The sequence below is a fragment of the Melospiza melodia genome, chromosome 6 (genome assembly GCF_035770615.1).
Source record: "Melospiza melodia melodia isolate bMelMel2 chromosome 6, bMelMel2.pri, whole genome shotgun sequence".
In the NCBI taxonomy this organism is placed as follows: domain Eukaryota; kingdom Metazoa; phylum Chordata; class Aves; order Passeriformes; family Passerellidae; genus Melospiza; species Melospiza melodia.
This window is the reverse complement of record NC_086199.1, coordinates 47,218,183-47,235,572: the sequence shown is the minus strand read 5'-3', so window position 1 is coordinate 47,235,572 and position 17,390 is coordinate 47,218,183. Positions and strand designations below refer to the sequence as shown.

Below are 17,390 nucleotides of genomic sequence, written 5' to 3'. Positions count from 1 at the left end.
GTCCTGCTCAAGTTTACTGCCCCAGGCCATTTTCTTGTTCTGTATTTATGTATATGTACACCTTCTACGTTTAGATGAGAAATTGACAATTGTATGGCTTCTTCCTGTGTTTTGAAGATTGCTTTCAAAACACAAATGCTTTATCCTGGTGCTGCTCAGTTGTTTGTTTATTTGTTTTTGTGGGCAGAATGATGAACTATTTTCTGCCTTAGATCCTCAAAATCAAGTATTTACATTTGCACTTGAAATGCAAGTCTTGCCTCTCACAGCTGTGGAGCTGTCTTTTATTGCTGAAATGCTGTATTGCTAAAGAGCAGTTCTGCTTTTGCTGTTACTTGGAATAGGTGTAATTGGTCAATAAATAAGGAGTCTGTGTAGTATCTAATCTAATACTTGCACTGAGTGATCTTAGCCTACCGAGTTGCTGGGATCAATGTTGCCTGTGCTGCAGCCTGTGCTTTTTTTGAAACTCTAATTTAAAGAACACTCTTTAACAAGAGTATGCTTTATCACTGGTAATGAGTTGCAATTGTGTGCAGAGCACCTGTGTAGAAAATGCACAGTCATGTGAGTTTTTATTACTCCAAACCTTGTAAGTTAATTTGTTTTTCTTGCTTTTTACAGTTCCACCAAGTGAGAAGAGTGATGACCATCCTTTTCTTTACTATGGTTATCTCATACTTCACTTGCATGAAAGCTGCCCCAATGAAAGAAGCCAGTCTAAGAGGACAAGGCAGCTTGGCTTACCCAGGCCTCCGGACCCACGGGACTCTGGAGAGCATAAACGGGCCCAGTGCCGGTTCCAGGGCGCTGACATCGTTGGCAGACACCTTTGAGCACGTCATAGAGGAGCTCCTGGACGAGGAGCAGGACATCCAGCCCGGCGAGGGAAACAAGGATGCAGACTTGTACACATCCCGAGTGATGCTGAGCAGCCAAGTGCCTTTGGAACCACCACTGCTATTCCTGCTGGAGGAGTACAAAAACTACCTGGATGCCGCCAACATGTCGATGCGCGTGCGGCGCCACTCAGACCCCGCGCGCCGCGGGGAGCTGAGCGTCTGCGACAGCACCAGCGAGTGGGTGACGGCCGCCGAGAAAAAGACTGCGGTGGACATGTCCGGGGCCACCGTCACCGTGCTGGAGAAAGTGCCCGTGCCCAAAGGCCAGCTGAAGCAATACTTCTACGAGACCAAATGCAACCCCAAGGGGTACACAAAGGAGGGCTGCAGGGGCATAGACAAGAGGCACTGGAACTCGCAGTGCCGAACTACGCAGTCTTACGTGAGAGCTCTCACCATGGATAACAAAAAGAGAGTTGGCTGGCGCTTCATAAGGATAGACACTTCCTGTGTATGTACATTGACCATTAAAAGGGGAAGATAGTGGATTCGTGTTGTATAGATTATATTGAGACAAAATTATCTATTTGTATATATACATAACAGGGTAAATTATTCGGTAAAAAATAATTTTATGGACTGCATGTATGACTGAAGTTTATACAGTACAGTGGTTACACAATCTATTTATTGAACATATCCGTGACCTGAAGGGGAACAATAGTCATTTGCGCACAAGTTTAAACAAAGAAACAAAAAAAAAAAAAAAAAAAAAAAAAAAAAAAAAAAAAAAAAAGTGAACAAAAAAGTCTGCATTACATTCCTCCATAACATTGTGGTTTGTCGCCGTTGCCAAGAATTGAAAATATAAAAAATTTTAAAAAAAAGAATAAAATTGCATGCTGCTTCAATTGTGAATTAATGATAAACTGTCCTCTTTCAGAAAAATAAATTGAACCAAAACATTCTGTTTACATTTTAGACAGTAAGTATCTTTAGTCTGTTAGTATATATGTTTACTGCTTCTAACTTCTGATAGCGTTGAAATTAAAACAATGTCAAGGTGCTGTTGTCATAGTTTTACTGTTTCTCTTTTACTTTTGAACTCCCATCAGATTGAAAAACAAACAAAAAAAAATCATTACCTTATTCTGGATTAGAAAACAATTTGGTTTTTGTATGTTGTGAAGGTGTTTGCAATAGCAGTCCAACTACTGACAAAAAATAATAAAAAGAGGCAACTGAAAAAGAATGGTGATGTTCCACTTCACATTGTTGAACTTCAGGCTTAAAGACAACACTTATTTAACTGTATGGCAACATGCTTTTTTTAGTTGTTGGGGGGGATGGTTTGTTGTTGTTGGGGGTTTTTTTTTGTCTTTCTTTTTTAATTTTCAGTCTTTTGAGACATGCATTTGCTTATACCATGTTTGCTTGTGTTTGAGAAATTTTTTTTCCCCTTTTCTCCCTCTGGAGGGACCTTGGTTGTGAACTTGAAGTATTTCACTTACCATAGAACTGGAGCTTGTCATATAGAGAATATTCTATAGTGTTCAGAGCAATTATTTTCCTATAATAAAAGACTGTGCTTGGATCAAATGTCTTGGTGAAGCACGGTGAGAGTGTCACTAGAAAAAGGGTCTAGAAAAGAGGATGAGGGTCTGAAATCAGGCTGGTTGTGGGATTTTATAGCTCAGCCAGTTTGGGAACAAATAACAGTGCTTTGGGCTGGCTGAGGCTGTCCCAGTTGCAGTCATCACTGAATGTGCATTCTGTTAGAGAGCAAGAGCTTGGCCATGTGCGTGGGTGCCCTTCCCCTGCAGAGCATGCCAGCAGCCCCAGCCCTGCAGAGCAGGTGGGCAAACTCTGGGGCATCTGTGCCTGAAGGAGCCTAGAAACCAGCTTGGGAATGGACAGAGAGGAGCTGCTTCCAGCAGAAAGTAATTGGCACTTTTTTCGTGTGGCTCCACCTCTGCCGGCAGGCTTACCTTGTGAAACAAATACTGCCACTAAAAATCCACTCTGGAAGCAAATCAGGAGCAAGTGCTGGAGGAGCTGGCTTAGGTGGCTTAGGTCTGAGGGCTGTGCTCACTCTGTGCTCCCCCTCTGCTGACAGAAGTGCTGCTAGAAAGGCAGGCTGTGGGGCTGAGCTGTGCACAGCACACTGGCCACAGTGGGCTGAGCGCCGAAATAGCTCCTTAGAAAGCTCACTGGAGGCTCAGGCTATATTTGTAGTTCCTGGAGATAAAAAATAGCTGAACAAGTAGGAGAATACTGCAAAATATAATCTGCTTCTGAATGCTGTAGAATCTGTGTTAATTAAAACTCTGACTGGGCAAAGCTTACAGAAATATGTTTGCCCCAGTAATGCTCTTTGAAGAGCATATTTAAAACTGATTTTGTGTCATCACTGGTAGAAACCCATGCTGGAAGCTAACAGACACTTCACATCAGTGATTACTTCTGCTTTGGGTAGAAGGGCAGCCCCTTCCTGAGGGTAACTGCCTGTCCAAGTGCCAGTGGCCAGACTGTGAGTGAGAAGAGAAGGTTGTGTGACCCACCTGAGCTTCAAACTTCAGCCTTTCCCATTGATTGCTGATGGGCATTTCCCACACAGAAAAAAAATAAAACCAAAAAAAAACCCCCAACCTGAAACCTTATTGAAATTCTCAAAACTTCATCTCAGATACTCTTCATGCAAATTAAATGATAGTATCAAAGACTGTTTTGTGTTGGAAGAGACCTTAAAGATCATGTTTATCATGGGCAGGTCCACCTTCCACCTGAGCATTTCACTCCCCTGGGGTACACCTGTGTGTGTGTTGTGGTTTGCATTGAGTAAAGGCAGCGTGACTCAGGAGCTGCTCTGAGCAGCAGAGAGGTGCTCTGATGGCAGCTCCTCTCAAAACAAGGGCTGGCTGTTGGGAAGGAAAGGATGATGCTGATGTGGGGATAACAAACACGTTACTCAGCTAGACTGCAAGAGATAGCTTGGATCTGACAGGATCCTAATTCACATACAGGAATCAAATAACTGCCAGTTCAAAGAGACTTCCAAGAGAGAAATGTTAATGCCCAAATCATGCTAGAAATAAAGCTCCTTCCTTCCCAGAGTTAGCTGTGGCTATATCCTTTACTCAGCTGGCAAGCTGAGTAAATGCTCAGCTGGCACAGTGAGGGTGGTGCAGGTGTGGCAGAACGAGAGGAGTGGGATGGTGGCTCCGGAGGGATGAAGGACATCCCATGGAGCTGGGGGCCCAGAGAGCTGTGCACCAGAGTGATGCAGAGATTGTAGAGATGGGATTGAGAACATGCCGGCTCTGTGCTCAATAACCGATCAATAATTGATATTATTGATATTATTGATACTGATATTGGCAATTAACCTGTAGAACTCTGCCTGGCACCTACACCAGAATGATATTCACCAGAACATGCCAGCTCTGTGCTCAGTAACTGATCAGTAATTGATACTATTGATATTATTGGTACTGATATTCACCAGAACATATTGAACAATATTCACCAGAACATGCCAGCTCTGTGCTCAGTAACTGATCAATAATTGATATTATTGATATTGGCAATTAACCTGCAGTAGTGATTGATATATTGATATTATTGATATTGGCAATTAACCTGCAGCCCCATAGCTCTGACATTAGACATCCATGCTCACAGGCTGGGCAGTTTCAGTTAACACAGAGACAGAGAGGGGAGGGTTGGTTTTCCTTCACATCACTTCATTAAACTCTTAATTAAACTTCATTAACTCTTGCTGTGGTCTGTTGGTGACAGAAGTATTCCATGCATGTCAGCAGGCCTAGTGCTGTGTTAAAGGACTCTTGCAACTGTAAGTTCATGTCTGTGGCCTTGTTCTCTATTATTCATCTTGTGTAACATAAATATTTATTGTATATTTATATAATTTTATGGTTTTTTGGGAAAATACTGAAATTGGCATTAAAATTTAAAAGCAACTGCGTCATATTGTAAATATAATTGAGCTATATTTAAGTGTACTGATTAACATAATATATGTTTAACTAGAGTTTTTTATGTTTTTAAATATATTTTCGAAATACATATATATATATATAAAATGGGGTTTTTTGGGGGACCATGTGACTTTTCTCTAATTGTAAAACAAACTTGAGTTTTACTATAAATATGTGTGTTCTTTGTTTTAAAACAATTTTTACTCTATTTTAGCAATAAAATCTCACTCAGAGGGCAGGTAGCCCCCTGTTTCATAGTTAGCATTGGGAGGGGAGGGATAGCAAGAATTTACTTCACATGAAAGCTGGGGATGCTTGCAGGATGATGCATTTCCATTTAATTCCAGCACAAAAGTCCTCATGAACTAAAAGCCCATGAATGACATATATATGGTTTTACTCAAGTATAAAATAAAGAGCATAAGGGGGTGGGAGTTTCTACCCTTAGTAGCTAAGGGATAAGTGACACATAAACTCAATCGCTACAGTCATGTACCTGATTTTTAAATTGTTATTTTTAAATTTATATTTATATCTCCTGCGCTGATTTATGACCCTACCCAGTATTAGGAGTGGGATTCCTTGGATTTAACACCTCATTAGCATTTCTAAAATAATCTCTACTACAACTGCTGAGCCTGTACATTTAGTTATCCCACAGACCTTTAATAATCAATAAATCCTCACGATGAGTAGGAAACTTGCATATAACTTAAGGAGGGGGGTGGGGGGGAGCACAAACCCAGACTCTCCCCAAAAACCTATTGCTGCAGATTTTTCAGGAGTCCAGTACCAGCAATATCTCACAAAAACTGAGGAAATTATTCTTCTGCAGATGGTCACTGATATTAAACACACCTGTGTGCACACTGCTTTTTTATTGTCACCCTCCCATGGATGCTGCAGCCTTTGGGATGTGGATGAGCAGAGCTGCCTTTTGCTTCAGCAGTTAAATCTGTGTTGATGGTATGACATGGGTGCCCAGGGAATGGAATGCACACACTCAAAATGCAGATTTGAGCTGCACAGGAAGGTACAGGTGCTGTGCTTACCATCCAGCCAGCCACTCTACTGAGGCCTAGCTCTGGAAAAGGGGAAAACAAAGGAATTCCCATGGCTTTTCTCACCTGGAGAATTAAAAGGAAAAAAAAAAAAAAAAAAAAAAAAAGATCCATAGCTGGACTTTAAAATTACTCAGCAAAAAAAAAAAAAATAATAGAAAGCAGTAAAAGGTTTTGGAAGAGAAGAGAAGGCTACACTGAAGTGTAATGAGAGGGGGAGGATGTTTATTTCAGTGTGTCCCAAGTGGATCTAATACATGGCTTCCACAGGCTCCTTCCCCTAATTAGGTCCTCATTGAGGAGACACCTTCTGGCAGGTCCATTAAAATGGAAAAGTAATTGATGCACTTGTTTTGAGTAAATATAAAGAGCACTGACGTCTGACCTTGTGAAGGATTTGGAATTTTAAAGTCAGGGAGTGTCTGTAGATGGTGTTTTGGAAGAGGAGGAGATTTATTTTTTCCCTGAACTTTTTTTATACGTAGAATTTGTTTTTTTAAAACGACTTGCTACCATTTTGAGTACTCAGAGACTGTGGTGTTGCTATAAACCAGAGAATTTAGGCTGATAGCTTTATTTTGATGCCTGTGGGAGATGGACTGGAGAGAGCACAAGTGATCCTGCTTTTCCACACAAGATCTGGGCTCACCTGTGGAATATAAAACGCTTCTGGTAAGTCTTTCAAGTCTTTTAAATCCTGTTAGACAGTGGCAGAAAGCACTTGGAGACAAACTGCTCTTTGTCTCTACTGATGCAGTGGCACAGAGTTGCAGGTTTTGCTTTGCTGTGCAGCCTGTAGAACCTGCCTGTGACCTGCTCACCTGCTCCATCCTCCAGGCTGCAGTCCCGCACGTGGAGCTGTGTTTATCTAGGTCTGAAATCACTCCTGGTGCTGCTAGGGTGTCTCTGCTGCTCAGGCTGGGGTGCTGAGCCCCCAGGACTGCAGCCAGCCCAGTGCTGCTGCACCCCTGCTCTGCAGAGTTCCCAGGATTTGCAGTGCCTGGGAGGAGCAGGGGCTGCCCTGCAGCCCAGAGCCCTCCCCTGCCTCCCTGGAGAGCTCATCTGAGCAACAGCTGCCAGGCTGCTCATGCAGAGAGGAGATTTGGCTATGAGGCTTCTTGCCTAAATCCCGTGTCCTGCCTGGGCCAGCCAAGGGATGGCTTGCAAGGAGGAGATATCCTCCTGTTGGCGCTTCCACAAACGGCATCTCGTGAGTCTACACTCTGAGAATGTTTCCCTTTGCTAGAAGAATCCTTTCCTTATCCTGTCCCTTCCTGCCCTTTTAGTAAAAAAATCTGCTGTGGCTTAAAGCCTGTGAAGTTCAAACTGCAGTTTAAACGAAGCTGCCTGCTCCTCCTGTGTTATGTTAATTATAACAGCCTTTAAAATTGCTCAGACTCTAAACAGGGATACAGGTAACTGGTGGACTAAATATTCCTTCAACTTCCAGGGTTTTAAATTCCTTCCAGGGTTTTAAATTATCTTGAGAAGGTTTCCAGTTACAGTATTCTCTGACCTTTAAAGACCATTCAGACTCATTTTTTCTCTAACCACAACATGGTCCTTCACTGAAGTTCCACTATATTTGGACTCCAACCTTGGGAATGTGTTATTTCAAGGTAATATGAAATATGTGGGACCATGTTTCTGTTACAAAAATAGTGCTGCCAGTGTCACCATTTACTGCCCAGTGAGGCCCTTTCTCTTCCAGATGTATGCTCTGATTGGAACAGCTGTAAAACGGAATGGAAGGACATACCCAAAAAAGCTTTGGGAAATAGAAAAAGAACAAATCTAGCAGCTTTGTTGAGAGCAAAGAGCAGGTGACGTACTGCTGCTTCCCCTGGACATCCCCACCTTGGCCATTCAGCTACAAATGCATATCTAAAGTCCTGTAGTCCTGTTTAGCTACAAGAAACTCAAACTGTGCAGCTCTTTTTTTTTTTTTTTTTTTTATTAGTCCCTCTGGTTTGCTTTATTCTTGGGCTAAGCAAAATGTCTGTCCTTGATGTCCCTGTGAGATGCAGGCCATGTGGTGAGCAAGAACAGCTTCAGCAACGCAAGTATTCATTAAAAAAACATCAAATCAAATCAAATCACTACATCACCTTGTAAATTAAGACTTCTTTTTTTTTTTTTTTTTTTTTTTGCCTCGTGGGAGCTCCTGCTCCTGAGGGTAGAGCCAAAGGGATGTGCAGATCTCTGCTGACAGGGGATTGCCTGGGCTGGGCTGCAGCAATGAGGGGACACGTGGCTGTGTCACCCAAGGTAAAATCACCTCCCAGCTTGTGACCACTCTTCCCTTGGCTTTGAGTAAATAAGTCTTGGAAGTGTCTGAAGGGTCCAGAGAAAGCCTCACCCAGCTGCAGCTGAGCTGTTCAGAGCAGCCATATTCTCTTGTTCTCTTTCCCTGTGAGCTGCCCCTCCTTGCTGTGCATCACTCACTGTCCTGTCAGGGGTATGAGTTCAGGCATGCCCACCCCTCCTGGCTGCTGTGCACTCTGCTGGGCCCTGCTCAGAGCTCTCAGGGCAGGAGAGGGAGCAGAGCAGCCCTGCTGTGTCACTGGAAGGTGTCACACAGCTCCTTGGCGGCTCCCTGCAGGACAGCACACAGGGGGATGGCCCTGTGCTCCAGCCTGGCAGCCCAGCCCTGCAGGAGGAACGAGCCATGCCCCTGTTTTCAGGAGCCTTGCTGCAAACAAAGCTGTCTAGTGAAAACAGAAATTCATCACCTGGTGTGCCAAACAGCAGCTTTGCCTTCCCAGGGGAAAATAGGGCAAGGGCTTGGAATGTTGGGAAGGATGAAAGTTTGATAAGAAGGTCTCACACATATGGATGCTTAGCAGAAAGATTTTTAAATGTACAATATGAAGAAGGAATAGAGATGGAAGCAAGTTTTGATATAGAAGAAAAGAATTGCTGGGCCAGTCTTACTGGCTAACCAAGGAGGCAAAGGGTGTGTTAGTTAGAAGGGGTTTTTATGGCTTAGAGAAAAGGATGAACCCGCCCCAAACAAGAAGACGTTTTTACCAAGCAGAAAGACAGCACAGGCAAACAAGCCTGCCGATGGTGCAAGTAGAACAAATGTCTCAGAATTTTCCACTGCAAGAAAACTGAAAAACAATTTCTAGCTTAAACTGTAATGTACTTTTAGTGATTGGAGAATAGTAACATGAATATGGTAATTACAGTAGTTATGATAGGTTATAGATAATAGTTAAGGTATAGATTGGTTCTACTGTATGAAGATGCTCAGCAAAGAAAAGGATATAATGCATTGTAACCTAGAGAAAAGTGTGTAATGCATTGTAACCTAAAGTATATAATGCATTGTAACCTAAAGAAAAGTATATAATGCAGTGTAACCAAAACCAAAGGGTCTCAGGCCTGCCTGCAGCTGGAGCTGACAGCTGTGGGCACAGCTCTGTCACCCACCACCCTGGACTGCTGTAACTCTTGGATGGAATGAACTGCATTTTGGAGAGCCCCTGGAGTCCCACATCTCTCATTCAGGCTCTTACATTGGAAGAGGCTGATGGAAGGAAAGCATCAGTTTAAAGCTGTGTTCCCTTAAACATGCATGGCTGTAGATTCCCAAAAAGGCAGCAGTCTCCACAGGGCTGTCTACATGGGGCCCCCGAGGGTCAGGTGTGTGTTTCAGTGGTCTCAGGGAGCACACAGCCCTTCCTGCCAGCTGTCACAGTGTGGGGCACAGAGCAGAGGCAGGCAAACATGAAATCCCTCGGCAAACCTCTCAGGCAGGCATCTGCAGTCAGCAGTGCTGCTCCTGTCTGTGCCCTCTCCAATTAAACCTGAGATTCCAGGCATAACTCTGCATGTCCCCACGGCTTGGTAATTGTTGCCTGCATGCCAAGTGAGAGGAACAATGAAGATAAAGCAGTGCAAACAATAGTTACAGCAGCTAATTAGCCCTGCCTGTGACTGAAAACAGTGGATGGACTGCCTTGCTTGAACTTCCAAGGCAGTATGTCAATGGGAAGAGATCCTGAAATAAAGGGTTCCTGTAGCCTGTGGGGGTCTGCAATCCACTACCCATGCAATGGTCCCCCCATAAATTCCCCTTAGGAAACACAACACTGTTTTGTGCTTCCCAACTCAACAGATTCCTACGGTTTCCAAGAATTGGTGCAGTTTCTCTGATAAAGTACGGATCAGGTATGGAGCAGGGCTGTAACCATGGTGGAATTTACATCAGTGAAACGACCACCTCTGCAGTAAGTTGGGGCACTGCAGAACAAAGCTGCAAGCCCAGAGACCTCTGCAAAGATTCATTCTTGCAGCTTTTGTTTTTCTCTCCTTTAAATAGGACAGTTTTTCCTTAATCACAGAGCCTAATTCTGCCTTTGAAAAGCACAGTGTCTCCTGAATTTAGTTGGAGGATTAAAGAGCACTCAATAAATCAATAGAGAATAAGCCTAGCAGAAGCCATGCTGGACAGAATCAGGAGAAACTTGGGATGAAGGCTGGCAGAGGAGTTTGAATTCCCAGGGACGTGCTTGGTTTAGATTTTCACGGACATGTTTGGTTTGGATTCACATGGATGTGGGGTTTTTTGGATTTTCATGGATGTGTTTGGTTTAGATTCTCAGGGATGTGTTTTGGTTTTAAGGGATGTGGGTTTTTTTCTTTTTTAATTTTCATGGATGTGCTTGGTTTGCATTTTCATGGATGTGTTTGGTTTGGATTCACAAGAATGTGTTTGGTTTGAATTCACACAGATGTGGGGGTTTTTTTTATTATTTTCATGGATGTGTTTGGTTTGGATTCACATGAATATATTTGGTTTGAATTCTCAGGTATGTGTTTGGTTTGGATTTTCATGGATGTGTTTGGTTTGAATTCACATGGGTGGGTTTTTTTTTTTTAAATCCACATGGATGTGTTTGGTTTGGATTCACAGGGATGTGTTTGTTTTGGATTCTAATGGATGTAGGGTTGTTTTATTTTTGGTTTTCATGGATGTGTTTGGTGTGGATTCTCAGGGACTTTTTTGGTTTGGATTCACATGGATGTGTTTGGTTTGAATTTTAATGGATGTTTTTCGTTTGGATTCACAGGGATGGGTGTGGGTTTTTTGTATTCACATGGATGTGTTTGGTTTGGGTTCTCAGGGGTGTGTTTGGTTTGAATTCATATGGATGTGGGGTTTTTTTGGATTTTCATGGATGTGTTTGGTTTGGATTTTCATGGATATGTTCGGTTTGAGTTCACATGGAAATGGGTTCTTCTTTTGGAATTTCATGGATGTGTTTGGTTTGGATTCGCATGGATGTGTTTGGTGTGATTCCCAGGGATGTGTTTGGTGTGATTCCCAGGGATGTGTTTGGTTTGGAATTTCATGGATGTGTTTGGTGTGGATTCCCAGGGATGTGTTTGGTTTGGAATTTCATGGATGTGTTTGGTTTGGAATTCCCAGGGATGTGTTTGGTTTGGATTCCCAGGGATGTGTTTGGTGTGGAATTTCATGGATGTGTTTGGTTTGGATTCCCAGGGATGTGTTTGGTGTGGAATTTCATGGATGTGTTTGGTTTGGATTCCCAGGGATGTGTTTGGTTTGGAATTTCATGGATGTGTTTGGTGTGATTCCCAGGGATGTGTTTGGTTTGGAATTTCATGAATGTGTTTGGTTTGGAATTCCCAGGGATGTGTTTGGTTTGGATTCCCAGGGATGTGTTTGGTGTGGAATTTCATGGATGTGTTTGGTGTGATTCCCAGGGATGTGTCTGAGGTGCCTTCAGCCACGGGCACCAGCAGGGATGAGGACCCTGCCATGTCCCCAGGGTGCTGCAGCCTTCCCCTGGCCTCTGGCTCTGCTCTCCCACCAGGTTTTGCTGCTGCTCTGAGTGTGGCTGGTTCTGTTTTACCAGCAGGCTGAGCTCTTTGTGTGCCATCCATTGCACCCGGAGCTTTCTGCCATTACCCAGGAGTGGTTTTCCTGCCCCTAAGCATTGCTGGGTCCCCATTAAAAGTCACTAAAATATTTCTCTTTAGGGTCCTGCAGTGTTTTGCATTGTGTTCTTGTGGAACTCTGCTGAACAGGGATATTTAAAAACCAAGCACAAGCAGAAAAGATCTTCTGCCAAAGCTCTGATTGCTGTAAGTAGTAACTAGGAAATTACAAGAATTTGTATTCTAGTTTTATTTGAATTTATTTGTATTCAAGTCATTCAAATACAAAGTTTAGGCTGCAGAGACAGACCTCTGCCTCTTCTCCTCACATGGCAGGCACACCAACCTCTCTTCTTGGCCAGCTTGGTCTGCAAGGCAGCAAACACAGAGCTATTCCTTACAGCTATTCTGGGAATAAAAAGTGTACCTGATAGGAGAATTTGGGCAAATCACATCATTTGGGTTGGGAAGTTAGGGTCACTAACTTGATTAGGAAAAGTGTTTCTTTCAACTATTAACAGAAAACTATTACAGTTTTCTATCTTTTGAAATGAGCAATATATGATGGTGCCAAAAGCTTTTGAGGTTTGAGACACACTTATGAAGACTGCAGCACATCACAGGATGCAAAACTCTTATTCTTTAATAAATTACATATTGCAAAATATGTGTCCAATGATGCTAAAATATCTACAATGTAAATATTTGGTGATATAAATGCAACCTTTCATTAAATATCTGAACAAAGCCTGTGTGGCAGGCTGTGTGAGTCACTGATGAAGCTGTATTGATTACCAATGCAAAGGTCCACACTGTAGGCTGATTTTATCAGAATACATGCACCACTCCAAAACTGGGAATACTCCTACCCACAAAGTATTTAAAGGATGTTCAAAATAAAATCCCCCTCTGCAAGTATAAAACCCTGTCAAAGACTTCAGACTTCTCAAGTACACTGCAGACTTGAAATGTTGGAAAATAATGGGCTCCAGACTTCTTTTTTTTTTTTTTGGCCTGGCAAGCAAATGTGACATCTTTGAAGTCCTGGATGCAGCCCAGCCAGGGGCCAGGGCTGTGTGTGTCCCTTCCCACAGACACTCCAGCCCAAAACTGTGGGACAGGTGGGTTCACACAGGGATCCGAGAGTCAGACCCTGGCTGGGGACTGGGGAAAAACGTGAGGAGCTGGCAGTGATCCCTTGGGAAGGCTGCCCTGGAGAAGAGGCTGGACAGAGCTACAGAATAAAGCAGGGATTGATTCAAAGCATCTCCTCCATGGATCCACCTTGGGCAGCACCAGAGCCCAGCCAGGGCTGCACCCAAGATGACCCAAAACGGCCCCAAAATGCACGAGCGCTCCCGGGCTCTCTCCCTGGGATCAGTTCTGCTCCATTTGCACCTTGCAGTTCATTGTCCCATTCCAGCTTTAGCCCAGGCACTCCCACCCTGCTTGTTTTTCTCTCTGCAGCCCACGGGGTTTGTGCTCTGGGGCTGAGATTGGGATCATTTGTCCTTGGTGCCCAGCTGGAGCAGGAATTGTTTTGTCTCCCTGCTCTGTGCACAGAGCTCAACATCCCTGAATGTGAAGCCCAGACCCACCCACTAAAGCAGCACAGAATGGGGAAAATAGAAAAGCTGAAACCTGAGGCATCAGTAGTACCTGTTCAAAAATCCCTGTGGATAATTAACTGCTGATCACACCATCATTGGTCTCGTTCTCTCCATTCTGCTTCCCTCTGTTTGTTTCTCAAACTCCTCACTTGCAGGGGAGCCCAGGGTGGGCTCAGGTTTGCTGCACAGCCAAGCCCAGCACACAAACCTGCCCCAGAGACAGACCAGACCAGGGCAGGGCAGAGTGTGGTGGTGCTCACAGGGGTCCCAGGATGGGGGAAGAGATGAGAATCTTGACTCCATGTTTCACAAGGCTGATTTATTATTTTATTATATATATTATATTATATTATATTATATTATATTATATTATATTATATTATATTATATTATATTATATTATATTATATTATATTATATTATATTATATTATATTATATTATATTATATTATATTATATTATATTATATTATATTATATTATATTATATGTAAATGATATATTATAACTACACTAAAAGAATAGAAGCAAGGATTTCATCAGAAGGTTAGCAAGGAATAGAAAGGAATGAATAACGAAAGAGAGTCCGAGACAGCTGGACTGTGATTGGCCATTAATTAGAAACAACCACATGGACCAATCAAAGATGCATCTGTTGCATTCCACAGCAGCAGATAATTATTGTTTTTCTTTTCCTCTGAGGCCTCTCATCCTCTCAGGAGAAAAATTCTGGCAAAGGGCTTTTTCAGAAAACATCATGGTGGCAGCAGAGATGCTCCCCCTCCAGCAGAACAGACCCCTCTGGAGAGCCCATCTGCATGGAGGAGCAGCTTGCAGGACACGGGAGGGGGGCAGGGGCTGGCTGGGTGTGTGCCTCAGGAAGCAAGGCTGATTAACAGCTTCCCACTAATTAAAAAAATGGGACAAAGCCATTTCTGGCAGAGAGGATGGGATTTGCCCCAGAAAGGAGCAGCAGGGGAAGGGGACAGAAAATCCCCTTGCCCTGGGAAGACAAGGCTAAGATGTTGAGGAGCACTGGGCAGAACAACTGGAAAGAAAAGTCAGAGAAACTGGGGAAGGTGGTGTTAGCTGAGTGAGTGTGCTTGCAAAAAGGAGAGAAAGAAATGTGAGCAGTGCAGCCAGCCAGGGCGAAACACTTCCCTTGGAATATTGTGGGGCTGGCAGAGCAGGGATGCTGCTGGGCCAACCAAGGGGGCCTTGTAGCCCCACATTTCTCTCCACAAAGAAAAGCAAGGCACAGCTCTTCCCCGGAATATTTCTGGGATTCACATTCTCTGAACCTCAGAGAAAGGGAAAACACAGTTCTTATCACTTGCTGTGCCTGTGTTTGTGCCAAAGCAGAATGCAACATGGAGATTGTTTGCCCACAGTGATGGTGTTTTGTTTCCTTGGCCTGTCAGGGCCAGGTGTGTGTGTAGTGTGTATCTGGACTGTTGGGTGACAGTCAGGAGATTCAGAATGTTGTGCGCAGGGTTGAGTGTTTGGCAGGTTCAGTTTTAGATGTACAGAATAACATAGTATAATAAAGTAATTAATTAGCCTTCTGACATCAATGGAGTCACATGCATCCTTCCCTCTCCCTCACCAGCATCAGAGTTGCCTTTGCAGGGAGAACTTTTTTAGGTACAATTGGACAAAACAGTTTATGTGTTGAATATTTTATCTTACAGAGAGACAACTTCTTTACTTCTTTACAACAGGGGGATTTGGGCACCAGCAGCCCCTGCCTGGTGGTGCTTGCATGCCCCAGGGTGTGCAGAGGAGCAGCCCTGCAGAGGGGCAGATATTCCAGCTCTGCAGAGGAGCAGATATTCCAGCTCTGCAGAGGAGCAGATATTCCAGCCCTGCAGAGGGGCAGATATTCCAGCCCTGCAGAGGAGCAGATATTCCAGCCCTGCAGAGGAGCAGATATTCCAGCCCTGCAGAGGAGCAGATGTTCCTCCCTGTGGCTCCTGGGACATCTGCTGGAGATGTGCAGCCCCACCCACGCTCCAGGCTCCAGCACACGCTCGTGCAAGAGCATCTGCTTCGTGCTGCTCTTGACAGCCCCACATATGGACAGAAAGGAGCTTAAAAATAAAAATAATCCTGCTGTGCTGGCGATAGAGACAGATGGGGAGACTGACTTGGTGATCAGAATCCAATTTTTTTGTGGGATACAAATGCTTATACACTATTTCAGGGAGACTAGTGATGTGTACTGCAGTGATTAGGTTAAAATCACATACACAAACATGCATATAACAACATCTCTTGCTTGCAGAGTTTAAGGGGATTTTCTTTTTCTGGTAAACCACTTTGATTTAAGGGGTTCTTACAATCCTGCTATTCAGGTCTAATTTTCAACGTTCCATTTGCTTTTGCCAAGGCATCCTGTTATCAAATCTCTCATGTTAACCAGGTACAAAGTCCATAATCTCCCTTATGCCCCCCAACGTTCCAACGCTGCTGCTGCTGCAGCAAGCTCAGATCTGGGGTCCCCAGGTGCCAGGTGCTGGCTTGGCAAGGTCACAACAGCAAGGCTGCTGAGAGTCCCTTCCCTCTGCTCCAAACTGGCCAGAGCTCAGCATCACAGCTCAGCCGTGGGGATGGAAAGGGGATGAGAAACCACCGGGGTGGAGTGGAGAAACTAAAGCTGAAATGTGAGTCACGTCAGCCACCAGCTCTTGTGCTTTCATCAGCACCACTGTGAGGCACCAGAAACTTCTCAGAGGAAAGCTCCAGCCTCTGCAAGCAGATGATCAATGCCATGATCAATTAAATCCACCGTCAGAGACGTTCAGACATGCAGCATGTGTTTATGCTGCACCCAGCTGCAAAGCAAAGAACCCAGGCCTGTGGGGTTTGGGTAGTGCAGGATGTAATTGCTGGTTTAATTATAGCATAAGTGAGGCATCAGGCCCATCTCTTCCCTTTTTCTGGAAAAGTCTCATTCATTTATCATTCATTATCATTCATTACCTGAGAATTAATGACTCACATAGACACCAGAGAAGGTGGAAGAATACGTATCTATTTCATGAGAATGGAATAAATAATAACAAGTACTTCTTTTTTTGTCCTAGTGGATTAGGCGACCTTTTGGGAAAGATTCCTTTCCTTTACCAACTCTATCTCATTTAAACATGCAGTTGTGTGCCCCTCATCTTCCTTTCCGTGTTTGATTTCTGATTTGATTTTCTCCCTAATTGCTGCCAGCGTTTGTGCCTGAGCAGGGATGGGCCAGGCTGGAAATTCTGCTTTGATGGAGGCAGATGTGTTTGCATATTGTCTGGGTTCCAGTTTGCATGGAAGGGAAATCATCTCCACCTTACCCTGCTACAAATGTGAACTGCAGGAGAAACCACCCATGAATCACAGTGCTGCTGGGGCAGCTCACCCTGCAGAATGTGAGGGTGCAGAGCACTCCTGCAGGTGTCCTGTGGCTGCCTGAGCTGAGGGAACCCACTGAGATCCCACAGCAGCGCAGGGCCACAGTCGCCCTGTGCCTTCCTTCAGCAGGCTGGCCTGGCACCTTTCCTTGGGAGGGAAAGGAGAGAGCCCAGAGAGCCTGGATCCCTGTGCCCTGGGCTGGCACCTGTACTGTCCTTGTGACCTGTGCTGGCACCTGCAGTGGGCACTGTCCCTGTGCCCTGTGCTGGCACCTGCACTGTCCCTGTGCCCTGGGCTGGCACCTTCACTGTGCCCTGTGCCCTGCACTGACACCTGCACTGTCCCTGTGCCCTGGGCTGGCACCTGCACTGCCCCTGCCCTGCTTGGCAGCCCTGGCAGCTCTGGGTGCAGCTCAGCTGGGCAGGGTGAGCCCGATGTTCTGATGTTCATGGTGTGCCTCGAGGGTCCATTCCCTCGTGTGTGCCCCTCTGTGCTGCCATGTGCCACATGTCACTCATAGGGCACATGCCAATCACATAGCACGTGTCAGTCATACAGCACAGGCCAATCACATAG

At 44.5% G+C, this 17,390-nt stretch overlaps 1 protein-coding gene across 4 annotated transcripts in view; it reads left to right on the top strand.

Moving 5' to 3' along the window:
* The window catches only part of BDNF (brain derived neurotrophic factor), a 41,088-nt gene extending 35,806 nt beyond the window's left edge, over positions 1 to 5,282 (top strand). For all 4 annotated transcript variants that reach the window (XM_063160536.1, XM_063160540.1, XM_063160539.1 and 1 more), the window contains exon 2: positions 625 to 5,282. In XM_063160536.1, coding sequence (XP_063016606.1) covers positions 625 to 1,386 — 762 coding nt within the window. In that variant the 3' untranslated portion in view covers positions 1,387 to 5,282. The remainder of the gene's footprint in view (positions 1 to 624) is intronic.
* The last annotated feature ends 12,108 nt before the right edge of the window (positions 5,283 to 17,390 follow it).